This window comes from Carettochelys insculpta, chromosome 8 (assembly GCF_033958435.1).
Source record: "Carettochelys insculpta isolate YL-2023 chromosome 8, ASM3395843v1, whole genome shotgun sequence".
Taxonomy (NCBI): Eukaryota; Metazoa; Chordata; order Testudines; family Carettochelyidae; genus Carettochelys; species Carettochelys insculpta.
In genome coordinates this window covers 48,550,500-48,576,093 of record NC_134144.1, presented here as the reverse complement: position 1 = coordinate 48,576,093, position 25,594 = coordinate 48,550,500, and the positions used below count along the sequence as shown (strand labels likewise).

General features: G+C 39.3%; 2 protein-coding genes across 36 annotated transcripts in view; one reads left to right on the top strand and one right to left on the bottom strand.

Moving 5' to 3' along the window:
* Positions 1-6,375, top strand: part of RIF1 (replication timing regulatory factor 1) — a 63,241-nt gene extending 56,866 nt beyond the window's left edge. For 3 of the 4 annotated variants that reach the window (XM_075001959.1, XM_075001958.1, XM_075001961.1), the window contains 5 exons: positions 49-126; positions 222-337; positions 1,459-1,612; positions 2,343-2,451; positions 2,922-6,375. In XM_075001959.1, the coding sequence (XP_074858060.1) occupies positions 49-126; positions 222-337; positions 1,459-1,612; positions 2,343-2,451; positions 2,922-3,142 (678 nt within the window). In that variant the 3' untranslated portion in view covers positions 3,143-6,375. Of the gene's footprint in view, positions 1-48; positions 134-221; positions 338-1,458; positions 1,613-2,342; positions 2,452-2,921 lie in introns of those variants that run through there. The other variant, XM_075001960.1, reaches the window with a different exon arrangement.
* A 143-nt stretch (positions 6,376-6,518) lies between these two features.
* The window catches only part of NEB (nebulin), a 197,563-nt gene continuing 178,487 nt past the window's right edge, over positions 6,519-25,594 (bottom strand). For 9 of the 32 annotated variants that reach the window (XM_075001922.1, XM_075001930.1, XM_075001941.1 and 6 more), the window contains 13 exons: positions 24,418-24,510; positions 22,011-22,103; positions 20,575-20,667; positions 19,874-19,966; positions 19,301-19,393; positions 18,740-18,832; positions 16,783-16,875; positions 15,504-15,611; positions 14,153-14,336; positions 12,763-12,855; positions 10,690-10,839; positions 9,355-9,464; positions 6,519-7,391 (listed from right to left, as the gene is read on the bottom strand). In XM_075001922.1, coding sequence (XP_074858023.1) covers positions 7,218-7,391; positions 9,355-9,464; positions 10,690-10,839; positions 12,763-12,855; positions 14,153-14,336; positions 15,504-15,611; positions 16,783-16,875; positions 18,740-18,832; positions 19,301-19,393; positions 19,874-19,966; positions 20,575-20,667; positions 22,011-22,103; positions 24,418-24,510 — 1,470 coding nt within the window. In that variant the 3' untranslated portion in view covers positions 6,519-7,217. Of the gene's footprint in view, positions 7,392-9,354; positions 9,465-10,689; positions 10,840-12,762; positions 12,856-14,152; positions 14,337-15,503; positions 15,612-16,782; positions 16,876-17,148; positions 17,242-17,507; positions 17,601-18,739; positions 18,833-19,300; positions 19,394-19,873; positions 19,967-20,574; positions 20,668-22,010; positions 22,104-22,640; positions 22,734-23,908; positions 24,002-24,417; positions 24,511-25,594 lie in introns of all 32 variants that reach the window. The other 23 variants (XM_075001928.1, XM_075001943.1, XM_075001950.1 and 20 more) reach the window with 20 other exon arrangements.

The window sequence follows — 25,594 nt, the reverse complement described above, 5'->3', positions numbered from 1 at the left end:
TCCTATGACTACGATCCTGAGAGATCTTTTTTCCTCTTTTCCATCCAGCATATTACCACTCCAACCAAAGGACTTCTGTCCCCAGGATCTCGTAACCCTAAATTTAAGAGCTCAAAGAAGTGTTTAGTAAGAAGTACTTCAGTTCATGTATTTCCTCTCTATTGTCTCTTGTATTCAATTTTTATGATACTTAATAAATTAATTTTTTTGTGCTGTTCAAGATCACTGAAATGGCTAAGGAGTCCCTGCCATGTCCTACAGAGAGCGTATACCCTGCACTGGTGGGCTGTAAAGCTCCAGTTGACATAATTTTACCTCAGATTACATCAAACATTTGGTAAGTGGCTGTTCCTTTCAAAACTAGAGATTCTTAGTACACTTGCATGGATTTTATAAACTTTTTCTGTTAGGCTGTATCAGTTTCTAATTCTACCATCCATCAGAGGCACTTCCTTTTAAAAAAGGAAAAACAAAACACCACCACCACCCGGGGGTGGTCAAGGACATTGTATGGTGAAATTTAGTCTCCTTTTGCATCTAATAGAATTTTTCAACCCTTATTCTCACCCTATGAATACAAAATAGGTGATGGCAAATTCTTTCAAGAATGCACAGAGGTATCCCCAGCTGCAAAAGCAGCATTGAGGGCACTATTCTGGTTTAGCTGCTAGTATCTTTACACTTCATTACGTACCTGTACTCCAATAGGGAAGAGACAAATTTTTTTTCAGTCTGCTTATATTAGTATCATTTATTTAATATATTTTTGGTGTTCTAGAACACTAGAAAGTGTTCCCTGGGCTATATTATACAAGATTTTATTACAGAGCTTATGGTTTTGCAGGTGCATTTAAGTGATCTTTCTTTTAGCTTTTGATAGATATAAATATTGTATTATGAATGTGCCAGCTTTCAACAGAGCTAATATTAATATGGTTGATACTGCCCATCTGACCTATCTTCATATTTTATCAAAAGTTGTCAAAGGTGCCATTTCTGCAAGTGCTGCTTTGTATGGTGAGCAAATGTAAGCGTTTCAAGATGTGAAAGAGCATTATTTGATTTATAAAATTTGGATGAGTGTTTCCAGTGCTCTACTATGCTCAGCTAATTTTGCTTTTGTTTTTTTGTATCTGAAAATGTGCCAAAAGGTATCTTCTTGGAGTTACCACAGGACCTGTTCAGAATGACCTGTTTCTTAAATACTGCTTTTTCCAACTGTTACTGAATTAGATTTAAAAACCATTCATTTAGAAATAATTCAGTAAACTGCAGAGATTTTTTTTCTGCCAGAAGGAGTGATCCGCTTTGACTCTCTCCTTTCTTTATATGAATGCAAAGATACGCATTCCAGCAAATTTTCTTGCTGGCTCTCAGTCTGTGAAGAGAATGTGGTTCTAACAACCCGTCTTCCTGTCTTAGAAAGAATAAATATACTGAATCCCTTTCTTTTCTTAGGGCAAGAGGTTTGGGACAGCTCATTCGAGCAAAGAATATTAAGACAGTGGGTGACCTGAGTACTCTGACAGCAGCTGAAATCAAAACTCTTCCTATCCGTTCTCCTAAAGTTTCCAATGTTAAAAAGGCTCTTAAAGGATATCATGAAAACCAGGTATAGTTATTTTATATACTACAGAGAAACAGACATTATCTTGAAGTCCTGCATTGCTAATTTCACAGGAGATCTGAATTTTTAAAAGTATCAAAGTTATCACACTTATTTCTGAGAGTGGCTAAAATACAATATTAAAGCCAACGTTAAAACATAATTATGAGTTTTCAAGCTGAGTATGAGAGCAACAGTGAAAATTGTCAAGACTTGCATCTCATTCAATTTTCTATTTGGCGATGATAGCATTTTGTTAAGAGAATAGCATACTCTTTTGTTCTGCTAAGAAGCCTGAAAGTTCATACGGTTAATAGGATTTTTAAATGTCATTACAATGAAGTCTTAAAATTTGAAACACCACTAGTTTGAGTCCAGTATGGGCAGTAACTGGTTGGATTAAAAAAGGAACTTGTGATGTCGATCAGAGTTCTTAAGTCTGTCACATGCTTTAATATTGACTTAAAATAAAATATTAACATTCGTTGATTAGTACAACATTCACACATGGCGCAAACCAGCTTAGTTTGCGTGCTGCCAATATCACACAGGTCTCATTTTTATTAAAGTAATGAGTACATGTAATATGGTTAAGTAGCAGTTGTGTATAAAAACTGAAATTACAATTGACTTTTTAAAATATAAATATTTCCCACTATGTGATTTCAGACTGCTTCCTTTTGGGGAAGAAAAAAAATCTTTCCTTTTATGATCTTTTTCCTAATTAAATCTGTAGGTGAAGGCTCGTGGATTTGATGAAATTGCAGCCCTTGAAGACAGAGAGAAGCCAGAAAATCTCATAGATGAGAGACCCTTTTCCGCAGATGATGAAAGACTAGAAACAGGTAAACAATGCATTGTCTTGTTTGACATCAGATTTGGGTTTTGTCACTTGCTTGCCTGTTCTTGTCATAAGTATAATTTGTAACTTTCCTAGTTCAAGTAGGGTGACCGTTCAGTTAAACCATTAATTCATGTGTGTGATGGTAGTTTCTTAAAACTCCAGTGTAATTGAATTGTGTTGGTTTCGGGAAGCATCGCTTTCATCAGTACTTTGCTATAAATCATAGATACTAGTCAAAACCTGAATAGAAGACTTTTTTGTAATAAACATACTAACAAATTCATATCTATGGACTATTTTTAATTTTTTTCCATCCAGCAGCTGAATTATGTTGGCGTAAATGTGATGTAGAAACATAAAGCTTAATTTTTCATAGCAAAAACTCAGAACGCGTCCATGTCAGTGAATTTCTCTTTAAAAGTAAGAAATGTTTACAATAGTGTGTTAATCATTTTTTCTATTTTTTTGTAGTTTTGAGTACACCTGTTGCTTTGGGCACAGATGGTCAGTCCACAACAGATCTCTTGAGCCAGGTCAGTGCACTTGCTGTTCAGCTAACCTCTGAAGATCTCCACAGTTATTCAGGAAGCCAACTTTTTGAAATGCAAGAGAAACTTGGTAGTATGGCAAACTGTATTATGAAAAATCTACAGTCCCGTTGGAAGTCACCACCCCATGAAAGCTCTGTTTAGTCATTTTATACTTGAAACACTTTTCAAGAAGATTTGGATATATGACAGTTTTTTTTAAAAACTAATTTTATTTTTGACTGGCAATATGAGATTCTGTAAAAACCAGTCAATGGCAATTTTTTTAACAGAGGAAGACAATATATCATGGTGTATTGCTTATATTTTTTAATTTGTGGACTCATTTCTATGTTAAAAGTATTTGTTTTATAGCTGTGCATAGTCTTTCAAGTAATTTAAACAATAAACTTGGTAAGATATGCAACAGCAAAGACTGTGAAACCTAACCTAAATATAGTATGTTTAATATTTTTCAAATGTAAAGTGTTTTTATTCCGGTGAAGCCTTATTAAATGTAAAAGATTATATATTTCACAACTCTAATTAATTGAAACCAGGAAGTATTGCCTCATTTTACTTAATGCTCATATGATTTTTTTTAATTGCTGATATTTTGATGGTAATCCCTTCTGGTTTAGACGCCATTTCATATTGAGATATGCTATGCTTAAATAATTCCTTACTACTATCTTCCATATCTCAGTAAGGTCCAGTTATCAAGCACCTGAGTTAGCATCAATTTTTGCATGCATTCTTATAAGCCTCAGACAGGTCAGCAGGTTTTGCTGCAGAATTTCTCAGGCTCCTTTCATGTTCCCTTACCATTTTATGTGCAGCAGTTTTCATCCCACAGGAAAAATATAATACAGTAGATATGGTGTGCACAATTTTGTAAATTATGTATAGACTTGCGGTTGCAGAAGTTGGGTATAATTTATGATTTTGAATTTTGATTACATGGAATGCACTGCAGCTTTTCAAAACCTTGTTTAGTGAGAGTTTCTGGGTTTACTTTGGAAATGTATTTTGTATATAATGTACTGTAGCTTCCAGAATGGGCAGTCACTTAATGTGATTACTGCAGCTGTTTTTTAGGACTTCTGTATGTACAAATAAAATAATGAATAGTATCCTCAAAGTTAATAGTCTTACTTGCAAATAGTAATTTCTTTAGTTATATTGAACAAGAAATGTGGTGTTGTGAAACTTGTCTCAGGTAGTGGTCAGAACGCTACTGGCAAATGCTTCATAAAGGGTATTTCATCCTTGCCTTAATGGTGCTTATTATGACTTACAGCTTCTTCCTTTGTATCTCCTGTCGTTCAAAACTTCTTTCCTTTATAGCTGTCACAATTTTTGGACTGCTGTGCTTTACATATTGAGTCTGTTCTGGTAGGACTGTAGATCGGAAGAAGTGGGTCTGTCCCACAAAAGCTCATCACCTAATTATTTCGTTAGTCTTTAAAGTGCTACATGACTGCTTTTTGTTTTTTTAGTCTAACTGCTGAAAAAGAAGCACTACTATCAGCTCTGTCCTTCAAAATTATCAGAACATGTATTTTAAAAAAAGAGTATCAGCCTTGAAAGCATACTACTCTGGACAAAATTTTGCAACTTGTGCTAGAAACACACAGGAAATCTTTGACACCCAGGAATTCCATGTCTTAAATTTTGCTCAGTAAAGCTGATGATGGTCTCAACCAAGTACCATTGCACATCAGGTGTCTGTCCTTAGCAGTGTGATATTTGCAGCATCAAGGGGCTGTCTGGCAGAGAAGCATCAGCCCAATTCCTTAGGGTAGTCCAGTTAACCAAGTGAGTGACTACACCTCTTTCTCTCACATGAAACTTGCCATTTCTACTGAGAAATCTGACAACGTCCCTATGAACCACTGGTGTCAGTATCATTTTACCAATGAAAACTTGCTTTCTGATAGCCATGATGTCTGCTAGGCAAGTGTTAGAGCTCAGGGCACTTCCTGTGCCGGAAACCTTTACTGTATGATGCATGAGGAGAAACGAGCTCAGAATTCCAGAATCATTTATTCTAACAGTGAGCTCTTCTTTCCAAGCTTCCTGTAAAAAGGGTACCGCCTTCATTCTATCTAAGGGTGCAACATCCCACCAAGGAGAAGTACTACATATTAAATGTCTGAAGAACTCTGGAAAAAGTTACCTCAAGTATACAGAGTCCAGGAGGAGAGCAGGGGTCCTGTTGTATTGTTCCATCTCAAATGGCAAGGACTCAGTGTTTCCAAGTCCTCTATTACCAAGTAGATTAACTCTCACATTGTGACAGGGTAGAAGGCATAGGCAGTTCCAGTTCTAGAAGGGATCACTCTTTGCAATCTTTGACCTCATGGGCAGAACAAAGTAATACATCCAGAAACTTCTAAGATAGTCAAATGATACCACACTTGTGAAGCATTACAAGGTGGACTTCCTGCCCTCTGCAAAGGCATCCTTTGACAGGACGATGCTGCAGGTGGTGTCCAGGAAATTATTTTGCCCTTTGAGCAAAGAATACAAACAGAGGGATACTGTTTTTCCTTTTTTCTGATCTCTTCTGTAACCTTCTCTACATCTGTTCACTGCTTGCTACTTTAGACTTCAAGAACTAGGGGGGAGACAGAGCTCCAGAATTCAAAATTTCTTACCAAGAATTTTCTTTCTACTAACAGCCTCTCCCACAATTCTGTCTGCTCCAGATGGAGTCAAAGGTCAGATATTAAATGGAATCATTACTATAAACTTTAGATCTTTGGTTCAATGTACATAGTAATTTAATTTAACATATATTTCAGAAATAATGTTATGCAAGTTTTACAGCTTTGGTATAACTTCTCTGGCCATAAGCTGAGGGGACGTAGCCAGGTTTTGCAGCTCATCTGCTTTCTTGAGCTACAGCTCGAGGTGAACAGTTTAGCCATCAAGAATTGTAAAACAATTAAAAGAAATTATGGGTAAGAGAGCTCTCTTCTGCAGGATTATGATGTCATTGTATAACAACTGAAAACCGCTGGTCCTCAGACTGTAAGTTTGCTGAAAGTAAGAAACATACATAGACAAAGTGCTACTTGACTGTTTTTTTGTTTTGATAGACAAAGGAGAGACTTCAGTTTTCTACAGATATTAGTTAGGCCGCTTGGACCACTTCACCGTAAAATTTAACCTGCTGATAAATGGAACATAGAAATTTTCACATTGGATCGTTAGATCACTGGTACCTGTACAGCAGTACTCAGTCTGTTGGGCCAGCACCATAAGTGCTTAGAGTGTGTAAAAAACACGTAAGGGGCTAATAAAGAAATAATTTTCCCATAATTTCTTCTCACACCCATCAGAGGACATGTAATGTCCTGAAGCATTTTTGTTTGTTTACATACCTTTCAAACCTGTGGTTTAAAAAAAAAACTAACTGTTCTCATCCACATGAATATACTTATCAATTCTGCTTAAAGTTATGGCCTCTGCAATATCTTGTTACAGTTGAATAAATACCTTTGGATATATTTAGTTCAAGGATTTTCGGACAAGATTGTTTTGTAGCAAGACTGTTTTAATATGCAGATTTGTACTGTTCTTGATCCAAAGTTAATGCATCAATAATACTGCAAAAATGTGAACTTAGTAGTCACTAATTTACAGGGAAACAGCTTTCTGCCTTCACCACAAGGAGTGGAAAAACACATGCATCAGCGCTCAGCAAGCAGAAGAGAGGAGAGGCTTTTGCCAGGTTACTTTTTGGCTGGTTTGAGATGTTAAGTTTGTGTTGCTTATTTGAAACAATAAATACATTTCATTTTTAGAACAGCATAGACAAATGCAAGGGTGCATGATAGGAATACAAACAAAGTTGCTGATGTTTTCTAAATTATATTTGAATACTGTGAAATTCAGTTGAATTCCAAACCGAAAGGTACTCAGAACCCTTTTGGTGACTGTTGTGCTTGCTTAAAAATAAACCAGGGAAGATGGCATTGTAATTAAAATGCTTCCCTAGGGACTACTATTGTGTTAGCAAACATTATTTGTCAGAGATGAATTGCAAATATGTTTAAACATTTTCTTCTATATATTTTTTCTCAGTATGCCAATTCATTGGACACTATCAGTGGGAGAAACAATCAGCACTTTAAAAAGTATTCATTTATATTTGCCTGTCTGATATGTGGTAAATACAAAATGCCTATGTTTTGACCATATAGATATGCTGTATGGAAGGCTAATTTTCATTTTAGACAGCTTCTACATAATTGGCTGGAAGCATGCCAGTCTTGCCAGTCCTCTGTACAGTCCCATACATCCAGCCTTCATCAATAGCTTGGACATTTACAATTGCATCTCCATCTTTGAAGGAAACTTCATCAGCATCAGCTGCCGTGTAGTCATACATGGCACGGTAGGTTTTCTGTTTGTTTAAAAAAAAATACAAACATGTTAGTCATAACTTGCCACAAACTGTAACAACATATAAGGTGGCAGTTTACCAACCAAGGATGCAGTTTTGTGTCTATATGGCTGTAAATAGTTAGCCTTAGTTCTCCCAACATGCTAAATAAGCTCTGTACATTGTTGGATGCGCTGTTCCAGTTTCCATCAAGATGTTCCATACCTGAACATCCTGGGATGAGAGAAGAGATTATTTTGGAGGTCACACAGTATATAATCCTTAATGTCAACTTCATTAAGGAGGCTGCAGCCCAAAAAGGATTTCCTGTCGTAGTGTATCATTTGGATAGCTTTGAATGGCAGGCCTATACGAAGCTCTAGCCACCAATTTTGAGCTCCGCTCCCCTGGCAGAATTTTTGCTGTGGGCAGCACTGTATACACCTTGCATTCCCCCTGGACTGACCCTGCTATGAGCGCAGTTAGAACATGTCATGTAACTTGCATACCCTGAACTAATGGTAATAAATATGGTCCCTGTCTTTAGATTGAAAAAGCAGTCTCTAGAGGATAAGAAGACTAATATGTAACTTTCTGATCTGGGCTGCAGTATATGCCATTCCTGTTACTGTAAGCTGTATCTTTTTGCCCAGACCTTTTGCTGTCAGTCTGGAATGATGGCACATCTGCTACTGAATTAGTTTCTGCATGTTGTGGGCTTTGGAGGTTCCTCACTTAAGCTGCGTCTACACGTGCACGCTACTTCGAAGTAGCGGCACCAACTTCGACGTTAGGCGGCGAGACGTCGAAGTCGCTAACCTCATGAGGAGATAGGAATAGCGCCCTACTTCGACGTTCAACGTCGAAGTAGGGACTGTGTAGACGATCCGCGTCCCGCAACGTCGAAATTGCTGGGTCCTCCATGGCGGCCATCAGCTGGGGGGTTGAGAGATGCTCTCTCTCCAGCCCCTGCGGGGCTCTATGGTCACCATGGGCAGCAGCCCTTAGCCCAGGGCTTCTGGCTGCTTTTGCGGCAGCTGGGGATCTATGCTGCAGGCACAGGGTCTGCAACCAGTTGTCAGCTCTGTGGATCTTGTGTTGTTTAGTGCAACTGTGTCTGGGAGGGGCCCTTTAAGGGAGCGGCTTGCTGTTGAGTCCGCCCTGTGACCCTGTCTGCAGCTGTGCCTGGCATCCCTATTTCGATGTGTGCTACTTTGACGTGTAGACGTTCCCTCGCTGCGCCTATTTCGATGTTGGGCTGAGCAACGTCGAAGTTGAACATCGACGTTGCCAGCCCTGGAGGACGTGTAGACGTTATTCATCGAAATAGACTATTTCGATGTCGCTACATCGAAATAAGCTATTTCGATGTTGGCTGCACGTGTAGACGTAGCCTTATTGATGAAGACCACTGTCGTTTGTGCGATATCTGACAAACTAGTTAAGCTTGGGGAAGTTGAACCTGTTCTCCGAACCTCCTGAGATTTTGGATGCTGAAGCCAATAGAAGGCTATATGGGGTATAAATAGTATTATAGGTTGAACCTCTCTAGTCTGGCACCCTTGATCAAATCGCAGCCAAATCAGAATTTGCTTTACCACGGAGGTCAGTATTGTCTATCAGCATTACCATTACTTCCGCTGCTCACTGGGAACTTAAGACATTTAGGGGTAAATCAGAGTGAAATAACAGCACAGTGAAAAAGGGGACAGGTGGCTGTGAACCAATAGACTGTAGAAACTTGGCACATCCATGATAAGTGGACATCTGCTAACTGAAATCATGCCGTACTACAGATGTTGCCAGAGGGGAGAGAGCAGGTCTGGAGAGGTTCAACCGGTAGCATTAAACTGAGCCTGTTCATTTAGTATGGCCATGAAGGGTAAAAGGTAGAAGTGGCTAAAGAAAATTTCACAACCATAATTATACTGTAGCTAACAAAAATGGCTTGGGACTGTCTGCCAACAATGTAAATTTTACTTACACCTGCGGTTGATGGGTGAGAGGGAACAGAAGACACTGTTGTCAGTTGAGTGGCAACAGAAGATGATCTTTGTTGTGGCAGTTCTATAGTTTTAGCTTGTTTGTAAGCCACTGGAAAAGAAAAAGTTGTATAGATGGAAAATGATGTGAAGGAGTACTTCTCTCTCTCCTGCCCCTCTTCTGGGTTCTTCTAGTACTAAGAACTTTTCACGCAAAATATTTTTAAACATGAATAAGTCGTCAGTGGGTAAAAATCAGTTTATTTTAAATGAAACAAATTCCAGCAACTCAAAGTCCCAGCCGTGTCTCAAGATTGTGGAGTTAGGTTTTCACAATGTATCATTAGATTTTTTTTTTTTAATAAATTGAAATTTTCATCTTCATATAAAGTGAGTCAGAGATTTGAACCTCATGATCCAGTAAAGTAAATACAAAGGCTATTTTAGAGATTAGACAAATTCAAATAGTCTGCACAGCTGGGAAGAGAATATGTTGCTTTAACTGCCTCTAAAGTACTATTTTTTTTCCCCAAGGCGGAGGGATGAGAGTAGGCGTTCAACATCCCATCCCACTCATCCCTTTCCTCCCACAATCCCTTTCCTGTAGCAGGCTGGAAGAGAAGGGGGCAAAGACTTCATCTCAATCCTGAACCTCATATTCCCACATTGTAAGCTGTGTAGCAGCAGCTCCCTCCCACAGTCCATTCTTCTAATCAGTACCACTTCCTGGCCAGAAGAAAGACAGCAAAACAGTGAGACATGACCTGTGAAAAGTACAGACTGGGGGACAAAGGGTTCCTGGTAAAGAGGCATAAAGCTGTTGAACCTGGGTTGTCAGCAGGAGGGAATGAACCTGCAACTTTAGGGGCTAACGCTGTGTGCTCTACTGTGTGCGAAAAGCCACCTGCCATGTAGCTAGGGCTGGAGTGCAGAGACTTCACTCTCCCTTATCAGTGGTCTCAGTGCTGTTTTTACCAACTAGTCCGAAGACCATTTATGTCTTTAATAGGAAAGGAATAGGAGCACAACAGTAATTTTGTCTCTTGGAGCAGAGTATATGTGAAGGCCATAAGGGAGTTACAGATGAGTTAGTCATCAGACCTTGCAGCAAGCAAGTGTCCCATCTTCCTTTCTCCAGGCAAGGCCCCATCATTACAACTGAGTATTTCCTTAGCTCGTAGGAATAGGCCTGTCTCATGGTTTTGTTGACCTGTATTTGCAGGTTACATGAAGCACTACTCTGAAGGATGCAGGGTGCTAGCTTACAAAATGCAAGGTTAGAGGAAAGAGTGGGAAACCCAAGTATTTTTCATCCTAAAAGTGTGTTTACTTCCTACCTGTTGTAGTTGTAGTGAAGATACCCCCGTTGCTGTAATAAGACAGGTGCTGATCAGCACCCTCTGAATGCTCAGATTTTTCATCCCCGGCGCTGATGCTTAATGCACTGGCAGAGCGGGATTGCTCCCGGCTGCGACGTTGGGCTTGGACTGGAAGAGAATAAGCAGAAAATAGAGTGAATGACCACACCTCATTTTGCTGCATGTGGCCCTGTTTACCATGGTGGTATGCTGCTACTAAGGGCCATATTTTCCTGTAACAGTGCATTACACTTGATAGCCGTGCAGTTATGGTTTACAGAGTAAGCTGGAGCGAATCTAGCATTGTAGGCATAGACTGGTAAGCAAACGTTACTTATAGTCTCTTGCTACTGCCTACAATTCTAATGGCGAGAGAGCACAGATTTAGAGACGCACCTACAAATACAGTTGCAGCGCTACTGAAGCGACGGGGGGGGATTCATGATAAAGCATAACGTTTTTTTTTAAATACACAGGGCAATCTTTTTATTATTTTTGTTTTCCAGCATTCGCGCCTGCTGCACCTACTGCTCTTCCTCAATTTATAGGGCACATGCTGTACTACACTGTACAGTAGTCAAGTGATACCTGCACTTTATTGGAATAAGGAAAATGGGCTCAACTGTGTTACTAAAATGATAAATAAACTAATCGGGCCATCTATGAACATTAGTGAAACTGGCAACAGAACACAGCTTGCTTTTGTGTCGTTAGTCTTGCTAGACTGGCAGTTCTAAGATCCATACTTTGCAATATGGCTTCTTAAACCAACTTACACACACACACACAGAGAAAACCCCCCCCCCCCCCCCCCCCCCCAGATCTGGGTCAAGGTTGCTAATCATTTTCTTGTTACTGCTTGCACTTTTCTCTAAAAATGAGAGAGAAGAAAATGGGTGGGAGAGAAGAACAAGACTTAACAGCTCCACAGTCTGCTTTAGCTAGGTAATGAAAGAAGCGCAATTGCTATGCAAGCTATAATACAGTGATTTAAGCCAGCAGTAGGCAATACAAACAGTCCAATGCATCTGTGCTAAAGGCATAATACATATGTAACTACTTGAGGTTGAATAAAATGTTTTCTGAAGCGTAGCAATATCAACTACAGTAAACCCTCAAGATAGGCACAACCACGTTGTGGGTGTCTTGGGTTAACACGACTGTCAACCCTGACAGCTCTTGGCTGCTGCTCTTGATAGACGTTTCCCAGTCCCTGGAGCAGAAGGGAGCTGGAAACTAGGCAGCAGCCTGGCTCCTCTCCACTTGCAGAGCTGGGAAACTGACCAGGGCAGTCACTCCAAGGAGTAGGTGGAAGCTAGGAGCCAGCCGGCCCCTGGTTCCCCTCCCCTGGCTAAAGCCAGGAAACTGACCAAGGCTGCTGCTCTGGTCAGTTTCCCCAGCTCTGCAAGCAGAAGGGGGGCCAGGCTGCTGCCTGGTTCCCAGTTCCCCCAGGCTTAGGAGACCTGGGAAACTGACCAGCTCATGTCAGTTTTGCCTGTGCTGGTCAGTTTCCTGGGTCCTGCAAGTGGTGGAGAGATGGGAGCCAGGCTGCCCTGATTCCCAGCTCCTGGCCACCCTGTGAGCCAGGAAACTGACCAATCCTGGTGGTCTGGTCAGTTTCCTGGCTCCTGCAAACTCAGGGAAGCCCGGAACCAGGCAGCCACCTGGTCCCTCTCTCCCCCTAACAAGTGCAAAAAATTGAGTTACGCAGGTGTTGCAGGGACACAACCCCTCTGTAACTTGAGGGTTTACTTTATCCAGTTACTGAGATGTACAACTAGACTGACATATAGCTATGTAGGCTGGGTTTTCAAAAGCAGTTCCAGTTGTGGCAGTTTGTTCCTTAGGCAGGTTTGAAAAGCCTAGTCATATTTCATAAAGTGCTTCCAGAAGTCAGCATGAAGATCTTCTGTTGTATTCCTTAAGCAGTTGGCAGAATTCAGTCCTCATTGGATAGTCCTTATTGAGTAAGTTGATGTGTTCTTTTTTTAACCTAAAAATACACAACACTGTTGAACAGAACTGGTGAACAGCCACTATTGTGAGACACACCAGAAATCATGTGCAAGCTTCTTGACTGAATGTTGTCTTCTGCTGGGTCATAGTCAAAGACTGATCCCGGATTAGTGCGCCACACACGGAGACCTGAAAGGGAAATGTACTGTTTTTACCAACTATCCAGAAGGCCATTTATGTCTTTAATAGGCAAGGAACAGGAACACAATAGTAATTTTGTCTCTTAGAGCTGAGTATATTTGAAGGCCATAAGGCAAGTTTTAAGGAAAGTAAAACCATACTTTTCAATTCTGGCCTTAACACAGACCAAATAATTGTGCAAGGCCCATTCCCTTATTACTCTATCAAATTATGCCATTGAACAGTAGCAGATTTGTCAAGCATGTCTCCAAGATCTTCAAGGTAATGTTCTCCTGTGCTTAGAGAGGAATTATGAATTTATATTGAGTTCATTTGTTTTATGATCTTCCTATATTAAATGTAGGAAAGACCTAGATCAAACAGTAGGGTTCAAGAGTGCTAATAGTGCCCATTTAAGAGAGCTTCCCAACAATTAATGGTAACTAAAATAGCTTAAAGTAACACTGGTGTGATTCAACAGCTGGAAGTTAAAGCTAGAGAAATTCAGACTAGACATAAGGTGAGTATTTTTACTGAGGAGAACTATTTATCAATGTTCATTATGGTATGTGTATCAGTGTCAATTTCTAAACCAAGATTGGATGTTTTTCCTCAAAGATACTCTCAGCCTAGAGCTACACTGTTGTAGCCCTAGCTCGAAAGCAGTTACACAGTGGAAACTGAATTAACTTATTGTGAGGCATCTTACTTTGAACACTGTGCAGGCTACACTGAACCAGAGTTCAAAATAAGTGCTTAATTCAAACTCTTCCCAGTAACCCTCATGTGAACCACTGGTGTGAAGCTACCTTTGTGTGTGTCGCAAAATCTTCATGGTATTTCACCTACAATGAAAAAATAGACATGTCCAGCCCTCTGTAGCTACTACTGGTCTTTCTCCTTACCTTGAATTAATAGCTAGTAGCTATGTGCATTGGAATCTCTGGACTTCAGCATTATGAAATACAAGAATCAGGAAAATCCTAAAGATGGGTGTCAGTGAATTACCATGAATGAAACACCGCCTTCAAAATACCCCAGCAGTTTTGAGCATGGTGTTTGGCTGTGTGGTTTCTATTCAAGGATACAAAGAGAAACAATAGGATAGCCTTAGTGAATTATTTTGTGCAAGGTCCTTAGCCTCTCATACAGGAGACCACCTAGATGATCACAGTGCTCTTGGAATCTCTGAAAAGGTATGTCAGATGGTAAAGCTTCATGACAATTTTGCAAGGCCTGGTTGAGATTTACATTGGGCAGAAGAAATGCTCTCTCAGTACTTCCATGTGGTATGAGTGCTGAATACCTGTGATTGTCTCTTGATCCTGTTCCACTCGTTTTCGCTCCATTTCTACAACCCTTCGCTGAATGCCCCTATAGTTGATATCACTGAAGTCCTGCATGTTCTTTTTCACACGCTCAGTAATTGGGTCAGTAACCACCGGTGTGAAGCTACCTTTGTGTTTCTCAAAATCTTCATGGTATTTCACCTACAATGAAAAAATAGACATGTCCAGTCCTCTGTAGCTACGACTGGTATTTCTCCTTAAATAGCTAGTAGCTATATGCAATGGACTCCAGTGTTATGAAATACAAGAGTCAGGGAAATCCTAACTATGTATACCTTTTGGAGACTAGAAGTAATAAACTCACTTCTGCTTTTGAAATTTAAGTATGGTAACCAGAATAGCCATAGACCAGTGGATCTCAAACTTTCTTGCCCGCCCTGCTTGATGCAAATCTTTCTGCAGACCACCAGCCAGCCAACCATGATGACAAAATGCATTTGCTTAGCTCTAAATAAATTAAATACTAAATTATCCATATTAGGCTACCGAAGCATAAAATGTAACTACATGGTTGTACCAGAAGTGGATGTATATTTAGGGCTGTGTGCATATATCATGTTAGTGTGCCCAACTTTGTGTTAATTAAAGTAAAACCAAAAATTATGTTCAAAACAAACGGTTTCAACGTTGTTTTTATGGCATGGGTGGGGAATGTGGTTTTTTGGGGGGGGGGTCAGGCGGGGTCACTGACACCCATAAAAAAAATCAGTGGGGGGGGGGGGCACAAACGCGAGAAGAAAAAAAAACCACAGAAACTCAAACCAAACCACCGCGCCTTACTGATGTAGCATGCCTCTGAGCCACCTCAGGCCCCATGGGGCTGCTGGCTTGTGGGGGGGAGGGGGCATTGAAGGACTGAGATTCAGGTCTTCCCCCAGGCCAGAGTGGGAGGCTGGCTGAGTGGGACAGTGCATAAGGAGGCTAGAGGTGTGGGACACCCCCCCCCCCCCCCCCCCCGGCAACATTCCCCCTCACACACACACAGAGAGCGCGAGAAAGAGCAGGAAGCCTGTGCTGGCGCGCCAACTACCCAGCAAAGGCATGGACCTGAAACACCAGTGCATAACCATGCGCGTGCGCACACATACACACCCCGCCCAATGGTGGGACAGAACTGGTTTTGTTTTTTTTGGGGGGGGGCGGGGGCAATTCCTGAGCCCACCTGCAAGCTAGTTGCAGCCCACAAGCAGTAGGCTGCACAGAAGCTCAGACCCACTGCCCTTAGCAAGGCTCACAAAAAATGGAATTAACGTTTTAGTACATCATTTGCCAACCAGCTCAAAAAAACAAAAAAAAACACATTCTTACAGTGGAGATATGGCGCTGGGTCTCTCGTACACGCCGCATTTCAGGAGTGTCCAACACATAGGCGGCTCTGCCTTGTACCTGTTTCCGGAAACTATCTGAATAGAGGACCTAACAAATGCAAAGCAGGCGTGAATGTAGTTTATACAGCTACAGCTGACTTCACAGAAATATTTAGCACAGGCATGACGGGGCGGGGGGGGGGGATGCAGCCCTGCGGGCGAGTTTCCCCCCCCCCCCACCCACTACCCAGCTTGTTTAGTTAGTGCACCATCGTATTAGACTGTGCCTCAAATTTGCTTTTGCCTATGTAAAAGGCCTGTGACGTTAAAAGACTTTTGAGAGCCAAGTAGTGAGGCAATCCTATTTAATTATGTTGGATGCGTGCCAAAAACTTTGCTGTCCTAGTAAGTAAGGCTAATGCAGCAATTTAGACTAGTTTAAGACATAAGCTGGGCTCATTTAGTGACATGCAACGCATTGACTGCATAGCGTTAGCAGTGTGTGATGGAGAACTAAATTAGGCCTAGCTGCGCCTTGTGATACATTAAATTTCGTAATAAAAAAGCCGTCAAGTAGCACTTTAAAGACTAGCAAAATGGTTTATTAGGTGAGCTTTCGCGGGACAGACCCACTTCATCAGACCATAGCCAGACCAGACATTACATTTTGTATGTGCGTGGGACTTCCCGGAGGCCTAATCTCAGCCTCTGCTTTTACTTGCAAGCTAAGACTGCAAGCTCATACTCCCTTGAGTATTTGCTATGTTAGGATTGTAAATAGTGTGGTGAGGAGGCCCATATGGGTACGTCTGCTCAGAGCAGTGAAAGTATTTGCATGCACTGGCCCCTGAGGGCATGCCAAGACTGAGTAACAGCTCTCTCTCTCTCTCTCTCTCTGTGTTACTACATGCAGGAATTTTACGTAGACTACAAGCTACTATCAGCAAAGTATTTTATACTTATTACCCAGGACTGTTGCTTACGAATAGCATACTGTATAAGTTCTTTAGACACAAAGGCTAGTACCAAGAATTTAGATGATTAAATTTGTTATTTGAAGTAAAATAGTTATTTAAACAGCCTAAAACAAAGCATCAGAGGCACTCAGAGAACCAGTTAAAACAGTGTAAAACTCCAGGAATTAAGCGTTATTTTAAAACTTCAAAACATATGTAAGGCAGTTAATTTTTAGCTGTTTTAAGTTGAATGAGAAAAGGACTAAATAATTTATAATGTTAAAAAAAAATGTTATTTTGTATCTCATTTGTCCTAGCAAATACCGAGCTAATGTTTTCTTGATTGCGTTTAGCTCTCTCCATCTCTGGAGTGATAGGTGTCGGAGTTCCTTTTCCCATGTGCTCTTTGTACAACACCTATAGCAGACACACATACAAAAAAAAGTGTCCAGAAGTCAAAGACTGAACAATTGTTGATGCATCATCATGTAAATGGTGTTATTGTTTAACCATACTCTTCACTGCATGGCTATAAGGATTGCAGGAAATAAAGCAGTTAAAAAGTTATCCAATAAAGCAAAAATTAAAATTCTTTCAAAAGGAAAGTTGAGAAAATTGGGGTAAAATTAGAAGCAAACAAAAATTTTCAGGCTTGTTATTTTTTTAATATAAGGTTGTTCCTTTCAATACCAAGCTAATGTTTTCTTGATTCCGTTTGACTCTCTCCATCTCTGGAGTTACAGGTGTCGGAGTTGCTTTCCCTAAGTTTTCTTTGTACACAACCTACAGATTACAAAGAGGTATCCAAAAATCACACAAAAAATGTACAAGTGCATTTTGTTAAACTATTACTTTTGTAGTAGTAAAATTTCATTGTGTTAATAGGAAAAAAAAATCCTTCCAAAAAATACATGTTAAACTCAGTGTGTGTAATTTAAAAAGCCAATAAAATTACATTGAAATGTGGATGAGAAAAAAAATTGGTCAGATGAAAGGTATTTTGAAAAAAATACACTCTCACATCACATTTTATTTTCTCAAGACAATACCGAGCTAATGTTTTCTTGATTGCGTTTGACTCTCTCCATCTCTGGAGTGACAGGTGTTGGGGTTGCTCGCCCCAAGTTTTCTTTGTATAATACCTATGGGATACAAAAGACGTATCCAGAAAAAACAAGTTACTTATCAAATTTTTAAAAATCATGACTTGTTATCGTGCACGGCACTATGCATATGCCAAACATAAAAAAGGGAAGGATGTGTAAGAGCAAGGAAAAAACCTGGGAAAAAGTTATGAAAGATGATTTCATATTAAAACAGAAGGGCTCTATCCAGCTGCAAGTAGTGATGGTACCACAGGATGCACAGGCAAACCTATGCAAGAAAGAGGTTGTCCAGGAGACATGAAAACTGAGTCCCTAAGTCCCATGCATCCCATGTCACTGCTTTCATCTATTATGCAAACCTTAAGATTAGGGGTTGTGGGGCAGGGAGAATTGCTGGAAGAGGGTCAGTTGGCAAGCGGGTTTTCTGTTCTCATTATAATCTAAGCACCAACCCAAGTGAGACTCTATTGACAAGTTTTCTACAACTGCTGAAGAATGATCACTGGGGGTGTGGGAGCTTTCCTGGTGAAGACCTCCCTTCCTCCTACTTTCTTCACCATCTGGGGAGGACTCTTCTCCCTGGCTCCATTTTGAAGCTGTCAGTCAGGGATGTTTAGTTCAGCCAAATTAAATACTGACTCCAGGGAAGATGTTCTGTTAGTATCACCGCATCTTTCCCATGCCTTGACTGTTGTATAAAAGCAACAGCTTTTACAGGTGTGTAGTTCCAGTTATGACAAGAGAAAGGGTCCCTAATTCTAATGTGAACGGGATCAAGTTCTAATGTCTGATCTGAGTGTTTTCTTCATATCATCAACTGCTTCCAATGTCCACAGAAGTCTATGACTATGTCACCAGGTAAGTTCCCAACCAGATTCAGCAGAACAATAGGGAGGGAAGTGCTGTTGAGATCTTATAGGGCAGCAGCCACAGATTCTCTTAATATCTGGATAGAGCCCTCCAGTCACCAGGCTAGGTTATGAAACAATCTTAAATTCCAGGAGCGGCCTGTTAACACTAAAGCAAGGTTGATTTTTAGAAGCAAAAGAAATTATACAAACAGAGCCATAACTAATGTTTAAAGCTAAAAAGTTTTTTCTGAAATGTGCTAGTGTTATTTTATTAAAAAAGAAATAGGTGCAGGGAGAAGGAGGGACTGTTCCTTTTATAGGTACCGAGCTAATGTGTTCTTGATTGCGTTTGACTCTCTCCATCTCTGGAGTGACTGGTGTTGGGGTCGCCTTCCCCACATGCTCTTTGTACAAAACCTACATGGTATAAAGGAGTAGCCAAAATCATTAAAAAAGCAATGACAGTGAAACATGAAAACTTCTGAATTATCACATTTAGAAAGGGTTACTTTGGGGGTGCTCATTCCTGTTCCCAATAAAATCAATTTTTTGTGTTTAACCTAATTTGGCTGCAGGAATGGCTCCCTGAGAGAATCAGCAGTATATGAAAACAAAATAACCTAGTAGAATAAGGAAGGGTTAAAAAACAAAACAAAAGAAAAAATAAACACTGTTGAAAAACGATTAAACTGTTGCTCTAACAAAAGCCGAGTATCAAAGCATTAAAGGTGTGGCTCTGTAGCTTATTTATAAAAGGTAGGAATTATATGCCATTCACTGAATTCACATCAATTTTAAAGTTAGAAAGCATGGATTGCTAAAAACACCAGTGTTACATTAAAAAGTTCAGATGTTTAAAAGAATATTTTTCCTGCCAAAAAATACCGAGCTAATGGTTTCTTGATTGCGTTTGACTCTCTCCATCTCTGGAGTGACTGGTGTTGGGGTAGCTTTCCCTATATTTTCTTTGTACAACACCTGTGAGACATAAGAAAGCAGCCAAAGAAAGCAGTCATAAATAGCACTCTTATATGATGACAAGTTGGAAGCCTACGACCTGTTCTATCTTTTCTTGCTGGTAGACTTTGGTGCTACACTTTTAAAAGACTACATCTGAGGAAATACAAATCTAACATTGCTTTTTACACCCAAAGAATGATTTGAACAAATTCTATGTTTTAACAAGATCACAAAAAAAGCAGTAGTTGAGGTTGTTACAAAAATGGGTGTTGTTAAAAATATAATGAAAACATTTCAGAGAAAATAAAGATTGAAAAGGGACAAGACAAATGGTTATAAGTTCTCCAGATTAGAAAGGTGGCATTATAAATGCTTGAAAAAGCAAAAACCATCAAAACAAAATAGGTTAAAAGAGTGGGAGATTAGTGTTATTTGTTTAAAAAAAAAAAGCTCTTTTTGAAACAAAGTTAAAGAGAACTTTTTGCTTATCAGCAATACCGAGCTAAAGTTTTCTTGATTGCGTTTGACCCGCTCAGTCTCTGGAGTGACAGGTATGGGGGTTCCAGTCCCCAAGTTCTCTTTGTACAACACCTGTGTGGTAATGAAGCATTCAAAAAAAAAAAACAATTAGGAATGTGCCACATAATGTCTGGTATTAATTCTATTCTGTCTGTTTTTCTGTGCCCCAAACCCCCAGCAGAATGCTATGGCTGTTGTGGTTCACAAGGAGTATGGGTTCAAGACCTGATCATTCTAATGTCTCGCCATAAGTATGTATTGAATACACCAGAGAATGGTTTTCTTGGCAAACAGGGAGAAAACACTTCATCTGATTACATGAGAAAGATTTATGACTACCTTCTATTGGCAATTCAGACCCATTTTCCTTGTATAGTGACAGATGCAAGAGAGACTTTTAAAAAAAAATATCAAACATTATAAAAGACCAAAAATGAGGCTGGAAAAAGGGGCAAAGTAGTTAACATGGTTGAGGCATATTCAAATGGTAAAGTTAGGAAAAAGAATAAATAAGTATGACTCACTGGAAAACTGCAGTAAAATGATGGAAAGAGGATGGTTGCTTTGGTATAAATAAATTACATTGAGGGGGTAGGGTGTAGGGGGATTGTTCTCTTTATTAAGGTTAAAAAGTGCATTTGAAATGGAGATAAAGGGAATTTTCATCTTTTCAAAAATACCGAGCTAATGTGTTCTTGATTGCGTTTGACTCTCTCCATCTCTGGAGTGATAGGTGTTGGGGTTCCTGTCCCCAGGTTCTCTTTGTACAACACCTGTGGAGTAACATGGAAATACCCCATTCCCATTAAAAAAGAAAAACAAAAACCAAGCATCAATAATATCTCACATGCTGACAGAAAAGGATAAATGTAAGGAATTCAATTTTTTTTCCACAGGCACACAGAACTGAAAGCAAGGTGAATGAAAGAAAAGCTGTAGAGCTGTAGTGATAACAGTGTGATCATTTGTGATGAAAAAGCTGTCTTTTTTATCTGTGGTCACATGAAATATCTAGGACTGAAGACTATTTTAAAGGTCATAATGTTGCTTAAAATGAAATGAAGGGATTTTTCAGAAAAAATGAAATAGCATTTGTTTGACTGTGCTTCTGGAAAGAGAGACATTTATGTACCTTCCCTAAATTCTATTTGTATAACAACTCAGGTAGTAATGAGGAGTCATCAAAAATTCAATGAAATAGTGGCCAGAATTAAAATTAGGGAATCTTGCCACCTAGTTTTGAAAAGGGCATAGGGATTGCATCAGAAGGAATGCATTTACGAATGGTGCTAGAGAAAATACTTAGTGCTGTCTGGCTGTGAAATTTCTCTCTCTCTCTGAGAAATGCATCTCTGCTGACAGTTCTGACCCGTAGGACCAGCGCTTCAAAGGAAGATATGCCAGTTTACACAGGTTAGGATTCAACTTAAGGGTCCTTGCACCCATGTCCCTGTAAGCTGAGTTCTTGTGCGGCCACCCTGGAGAGATTCAGGTGCCACCCATCTGAGCAGCACAGCGCCCACAGTGGGGAGCATGTTTCTACGGGTGGTGCATATCTATCTGCATATGCCTTGGTGCACATAACAAAATTTATTCCACCCATGAATGGAAAAAAATAGAGGGAATGCTCCCTTGCATTGTGGGGGATAAGTACAGATGGGACAAAAGGCATCTGACATGACAGAAAAGAACCAGTCTTCTCCTAACTACTGACTAAATGCTTCTTTAGCCCTTGCCAAAATACTGAGACAGACTTCCAACAGTCCTGGTTAAGTTGCAATTATACAGATTTATATCAGCTGCGGGGCTGGCCACACATGTCTTAATGGTTATGTGCATTAAACCAGAAAAAAAAAATCAAGGATCGAGGTGATTAACAAAAATTTTGTTATTAAGAAAATAGCTCAAAAGGTTTAGGATTATCTAAATCAAAACATAGGAATAAGATGCCAAAGACTGAAAACTGAAGGAAAAGATCGGGAAAGGAAGGTTTTATCTGTATCAGTTGATTAGAGGGAAAGGATAGTAGTGAAGGTTTGGGGTTTTGTTTTTTTTTTTTGAGAAAGGTTAAAAAATTAAAAATGAGTTAAAGGAAATTTTTAATTCGGAAGAATACCGAGCTAAAGTTTTCTTGATTGCGTCTGACTCTTTCTATCTCTGGAGTGACAGGAGTGGGAGTGCCTGTCCCCAGGTTCTCTTTGTACAACACCTGTGGAGTAACAAGGATGTGTTAATTTATAAAAAATGATCAATAATACTCCACCTGATGGGGGTAAGTGTTGAGCGTAAGGAATACAATTTTTATGTCCGCAAAATACCCCGTACACCAAAAAAGCAGGATATGTTAATAAATAAGCTATTTAAGATCAGTGTTATACACAGGAATTGTGATCAAGTCTGATGGCATTCTTTAGACTTGCAAAAATGCCATAACATATACGTGCACTACAGAAGGAAAACAATTGAGGTAAGTGAAAAAAGCTTAGTACTATTTGAAGAATTTTTTAAAAAAGCTAAAACTATTTTGAAGTAAAATAGAGTTTGGAAAATAGTGGGGCAGAAAAGATGGTTAGCAGAGCCGCAGTATTATATAACTCCTAAAAAGTATTCAAAAAGCAAGCAACAGACGCTGAAAATTGGAAAGAGTGGAAAGAGGATGATTTGTATAAATTGGTTTTAGGAAAGGAAGAGGATGGAACTTTTATACATGGAGTTAAAGGTAGCAGCTCTCTATTTTAAAAAATACCGAGCTAACGATCTCTTGATTGTGTTTTACTCTCTCCATTTCTAGAGTGACAGGTGTTGGGATCCCAGTCCCCAACCCCTCCTTGTACAACACCTGTGTGGCAACAAGGAAGTGTAAAAATAATAATCATAATAATCATAATAATCATAATAATAATTAATAATAATAAAAGACAAGTCAACAAATTTCCACTTAACATCATGTACATGTTAAGTGTGAAGAATATAATTTTTCTGTCTCAGTTCTACCCCCCCCCCAAAAGTAGGCCATGTTAAAGGAAAAATTAGCTAATATTGATGATTACACGGTTGCTGTGACCTCAGCTATGTACTCACAATTCTCATCAATAAGAAATGCATCAGGAACTAAGATGGCACAAGTAGGGCAAGACTGTGATTTCATTTGCTTCACTGTAAATCTGGAGTGAGTTCATTGATTTTAATGGCTATCAAAGGAGCTTGTTCTAAGTACTAGAAGTATAACTACATTATATTCTCAACAGTGTAAGAATCTGAAGTCAGGACAAAATTTCAAACTGGTGTTTGAATAGGTACAAAATGAGGCAAAATAAATTCAAATCTCCCCTCATATAAAGAGGAGCACAAATAGTTAATTATCATATAAAAAGGATCAAGACTTAAAACTCATGAATTGTAGATGGGAATTCCAATGGAATGTAGTAGGACCAGAAGAGTTTAACCTAGGGGACTGAGAATACCATACTACATCTTCATTATGTATGTAATTCTATTCCTCTCTGGGACTACAGGAAGGCTTCCCCAGGTTCTACTTACAAAGACCTGCAGAATACAAGAAAAGAATCTAACACAGCAACAACAACAACAACAACAACAAAGATGTGTCATGTTCCAATTACATTCTATTGTTTTTTTAAAAAAGTTAGGTTTTATTTTACATTTGCACTGCACTAACATGGGGATGCCAAAGGCTGTTAGCAACATCTACCATGTTATTGAAGAAGGAAAGGGGAATACACTCTGAACATCCCATGTTTTCCAGGGGCAGGAAATCTAAGGAAATGTGGTAGGGTAAATAGGGTTACACGTTCACAAAAGGAACTGGTTATAACAACTAAGTTAGACTGGGATGGAAAATTATAAATACTGTACTAGGATGGTGACATGTTTAGTGGTTCAGTTTTTTAAAAAGGGCTGTGCTTCAAAGCCCTGTGAGGGGTTAAAGGAAGAAATTTAATGTGGAGGAGTTAACAGAGGAATTAATGGGATAGTTTTTTCTTTTGGAAATACCGAGCTAACGATCTCTTGATTGCGTTTGACTCTCTCCATCTCTGGAGTGACAGGTGTTGGGATCCCAGTTCCCAAGCCCTCCTTGTACAACACCTGTGAGGTACATGAAAGTATCCAAAAAAAGTATTCAACCTAGGCAAGGTTATTGAATCTGGCTATGTGGTGAGTAGTGTTTAGCAGTAGTAGTAACTACTCCTCACTTCGTTTCAAGGTGAATACTAAAGACAAGTACACGCTGGTTGATTATTCTATCACTACATTAATACCAATGATGCAGAAGCTGGTGAGTTAAAATTAAACATGCTGAGAGAACATGCCATGTTAATTTCTCTGCTGACCTTGCATTTGTTTCCTAATGCATGTAAAACTGTAAATCATTCAAAAGGTTTAAAGGAAAGGAAAGGAGTTAAATATTTCATGTTGGTAGTTTTCTAAATCACTCAAGAAACACAGAATGGTTGTTAGGATGTTATCACAAAAGGATGTTATTTTATTTCTCTGAGAAATACCGAGCTAATGTGTTCTTGATTGCGTCTGACTCTCTCTATCTCTGGAGTGATAGGTGTTGGGATTCCTGTCCCGAGGTCCTCTTTGTACAACACCTGCAGAACATAAGCATCCAGAGATGTGATAAGAAGGCTGCTCACTTTTCACAGAAACCTAACTAAAGCATAGAGAGCTGGTTAGTTAAATCTTTTGGATCACATGTAAATATGTGCACATTTTCTTTGAGGTTGCAGGTCTGTGTTTTTAAGATAGTGGTACAGACATCTAATTTTAAGTACACAAACACTGTCAGGAATAGGTTTACTCATTTAAAGTTACATACGTGTTTAAATATATAGCTAATTTTGGGGATAAAACTATTGCAAATTGTTTAAAAAATGTATTTGTTTTTGAAAATGCCCATGTTTCAGAGAGAGAAAGATTTTGTTATGGTGATAACATATGACCTAACAATTCTTAGAGGTGTGTAGCATTTTGAAAGCACTAGATAGAGACCTAGCAGTATAGCTCCACTTCACAAGAAGTTCCCTTCCAAGTTTTACCCTATCTCTGTGTCTAACTATTAATAATATTCAAATGCCTCCATTTTATTTTAATTTTCTGATGAGAAAGTACATCTGAATTTTAGCTCTCATACTGTTAACTTTGTCTTCATTTGTAATTATTTGATCGAAAAATTGGTTGCATTTTCATCAAAGGAAGGGCATATAAAATGTCTCAGTCCAAATTCTGATCCTAAGAACCAAGAACTAAATTATGTTGGAGATGTAACTTATAAATCATTAAAATGCATGTACATACTGCCTTATATGCCTTTAGTATACCACCAAAACCAGAAATGGATTACAATAAATATATGGTAACTAAGTCACTCAAAGCATGAGAAAGCAAATTATGTAAATCCAAGATTAGCAAAGGGCACTGTAGTTTGAGTATACTGTACAACCAGATTATACAAAACTGAACTGTAAAAACCAATTAGTATGAGAAGGAGCTCAGACAGAAAAGGTGAGATGGAGGAGAGGAAAGGAAAAGTTATCACTTGGATGTTACTTACACTCACTTACAAGGGCATTGCCATCACTCAAGAAAATTCTCTTATATTGAACATCTGAGGTACCAGTAAGCAAAGGACCACATCTGCTCATGAGTCTACATGCAATGCTCCCACTGAAGTTA